Raw genomic sequence first — 2500 nt, 5'->3', positions numbered from 1 at the left:
TCACAGTCATCCAATCCCAGAATCCTACTCGGAATACCACAGACAAGGTTTAAACTTTCCGAATTCTCATGAATGTCGCCATCAATCCGGCTTATACAACGAAGATTCTGATTAAGGAATCTAAGAGATACTCATTCAATCTGATGTAGAACGGAGGTGGTTGTCAGGCACACATTCATGGATTGAGGAAGGTGATGAATGTCATGGATCATCACCTTCTTCATGGTTAAGCGCGAATGAACATCTTAGATAAGAGCAAGCGTGTTTGAATGGAAAACAGAAGTAATTGCATTAATTCATCGAGACGCTGCAGAGCTCGTCACCCCCAACAATGGAGTTTAGAGACTCATGCCGTCAAAGAGTATAAAATTCAGATCTAAAAATGTCATGAGGTACAAAATAAGTCTCTAAAAGTTGTTTAAATACTAAACTAGTAACCTAGGTTTATAGAGAATGAGTAAACTAAGATAATTGGTGCATAAATCCACTTCTGGGACCCACTTGGTGTGTGCTGGGGCTGAGACTTAAGCTTCTCACGTGCCTGGGCTGTTTTTGGAGTTGAATGCCAGGTTGTAACGTGTTTTGGGCGCTGGACTCCAACTTGTAACCTGTTTCTGGCGCTGGACGCCAAACTGCAACATGGAACTGGCGTTGAACGCCAGTTTACGTCATATATCTTCGTGAAAAGTATGGACTATTATATATTTCTGGAAAGCCCTGGATGTCTACTTTCTAACCCAATTGAGAGCGCGTCAATTAGACTCCTGTACCTCCAAAAAATCCATTCCGAGTGCAGGGAGGTTAGGATCCAACAGCATCTGTAGTCCTTTTTCAGCCTAACTCAGATTTTTGCTCAGCTCCCTCAATTTCAGCCAGAAAATACCTAAAATCATAGAAAAACACACAAACTCATAGTAAAGTCCAGAAATATGATTTTTATCTAAAAGCTAATAATATTCTACTAAAAACTAATTAAAACATACTAAAATCTACATGAAATTACCCCCAAAAAGCGTATAAAATATCCGCTCATCACTTAGTTAACTGAACGCTCCCCTGGGAGGTGCACCATGGGTTTAATTTCCATCCAATTAAATCAAGCCATCTGGATCCACTCTTCTTCAAATCCAAAGCAAGCAAAGCCCATTATCATCACTCAAAGGCACAAAAAATAATTAGATTAGGATTTCATTTAATTTTAATTTGTTTTCAATTTCATTTTCATTTCCACTTTGTAAAGCCTATATAAGGCATCATTTTCATTTTGGAAAGGAGGTTGGCTCCACTAGGGAGCATTAGGAGTAGAGAGCTCTCTCTTAGTTTTTTTCTTTCTATTTTTATTTTGGATTGAGATTGGAAGGAATTCTGTTTTCATTCTCTATCTGCACTTCTCTTGTTCTTCTTCTGTATAATTTCAAAAAATTGATAATTGAATATGAGTTTTCATTTATTGCTTTCATCTTCTTTTTCTTATGCAAATTGTTCTCTGATTTGATCAAGGAAGTGCTTGAGATCTAGACTGATTTTCTAGTCTCATTGATTCCCTGAGATCCTCACTTGTTTCTTTAGAGTTCACAATTGAGTTAAATTTTGCTTCTGCCTTGATCAAGTGAGCAATTGAGCTCTTGGTTTTCCTTCCGCTTTTACTGTTTCATTGAAATTTTCAAGTGCTCTTTGAGATTTGAGAATTGATCTCAGTCTTCTTGCTGGTTTACTTTTCTGCTATAATTTCCTTCTCGGCAATTTTTACTTTTTGCTCCTATTGCTCTCAATTTAGTTTCCTGCACGTGTGTTCCTCTGCATTTTACATTTGAGTTACTGTGATATGAATTTAATTTTCCTGCACTTTAAATTTCCTGTCGCTTGTCCACAAGATCTCTTTAATTGCTTGCTTCATTGCTTTCTTTAATTTCCAGCACCCCAGCCCCCTTTACATTTGATGTGATTTACTTTTCTTGTCATTTAAGATTTTGCAAATTTACATTCCTTGCCCTTTACGTTTATTATCATTTACTTTCTGCCATTTATATTTCACTGCATTTTACTTTCTGTTGATCAACTTCACAAAATTCACTCAATGTTAGCTTGACTAAACTAATCACCCACTAAAGTTGCTTGATCCATCAATCCCTGTGGGATCGACCTCACTCTAAGTGAGTTATTACTACTTGATGCGACCCGGTATACTTGCTGGTGAGTTTGTGTGTTTGGAATTTGTTTTCCAAAAATACACATCACCTGTGGTCTTAGACTCAGATGAGGATGAAGGTGATTCCATTATACTTGGAAGACCATTCTTGGCCACAGCTAGGGCCATTATAGATGTGGAGCAAGGAGAGCTGACCCTCAGAATGCATGATGAAAGTATCACTCTGAATGTATTTCCAAAAACACAGCTCATTGATGAAAAGAAGAATCGCATGGAAATTGACAAGGAAGGTTTGCAGTGGAAGGAAGGAATCAACAAGACAACCAGTAATTACCTTCCAAAGTAAGAAAT

The 2500-nt window shown here is 37.6% G+C and overlaps 1 protein-coding gene across 1 annotated transcript in view; it reads left to right on the top strand.

Moving 5' to 3' along the window:
• Nucleotides 1-2495, top strand: part of LOC107484213 (uncharacterized) — a 16598-nt gene extending 14103 nt beyond the window's left edge. The window contains exon 2 of the mRNA XM_016104833.2: nucleotides 2251-2495. Within this exon, the coding sequence (XP_015960319.2) occupies nucleotides 2251-2495 (245 nt within the window). The remainder of the gene's footprint in view (nucleotides 1-2250) is intronic.
• The last annotated feature ends 5 nt before the right edge of the window (nucleotides 2496-2500 follow it).

The sequence above is a fragment of the Arachis duranensis genome, chromosome 4 (assembly GCF_000817695.3).
Source record: "Arachis duranensis cultivar V14167 chromosome 4, aradu.V14167.gnm2.J7QH, whole genome shotgun sequence".
NCBI classification, from domain to species: domain Eukaryota; kingdom Viridiplantae; phylum Streptophyta; class Magnoliopsida; order Fabales; family Fabaceae; genus Arachis; species Arachis duranensis.
The sequence above is the reverse complement of the archived record's forward strand: the minus strand, read 5'-3'. Positions and strand labels throughout refer to the sequence as shown.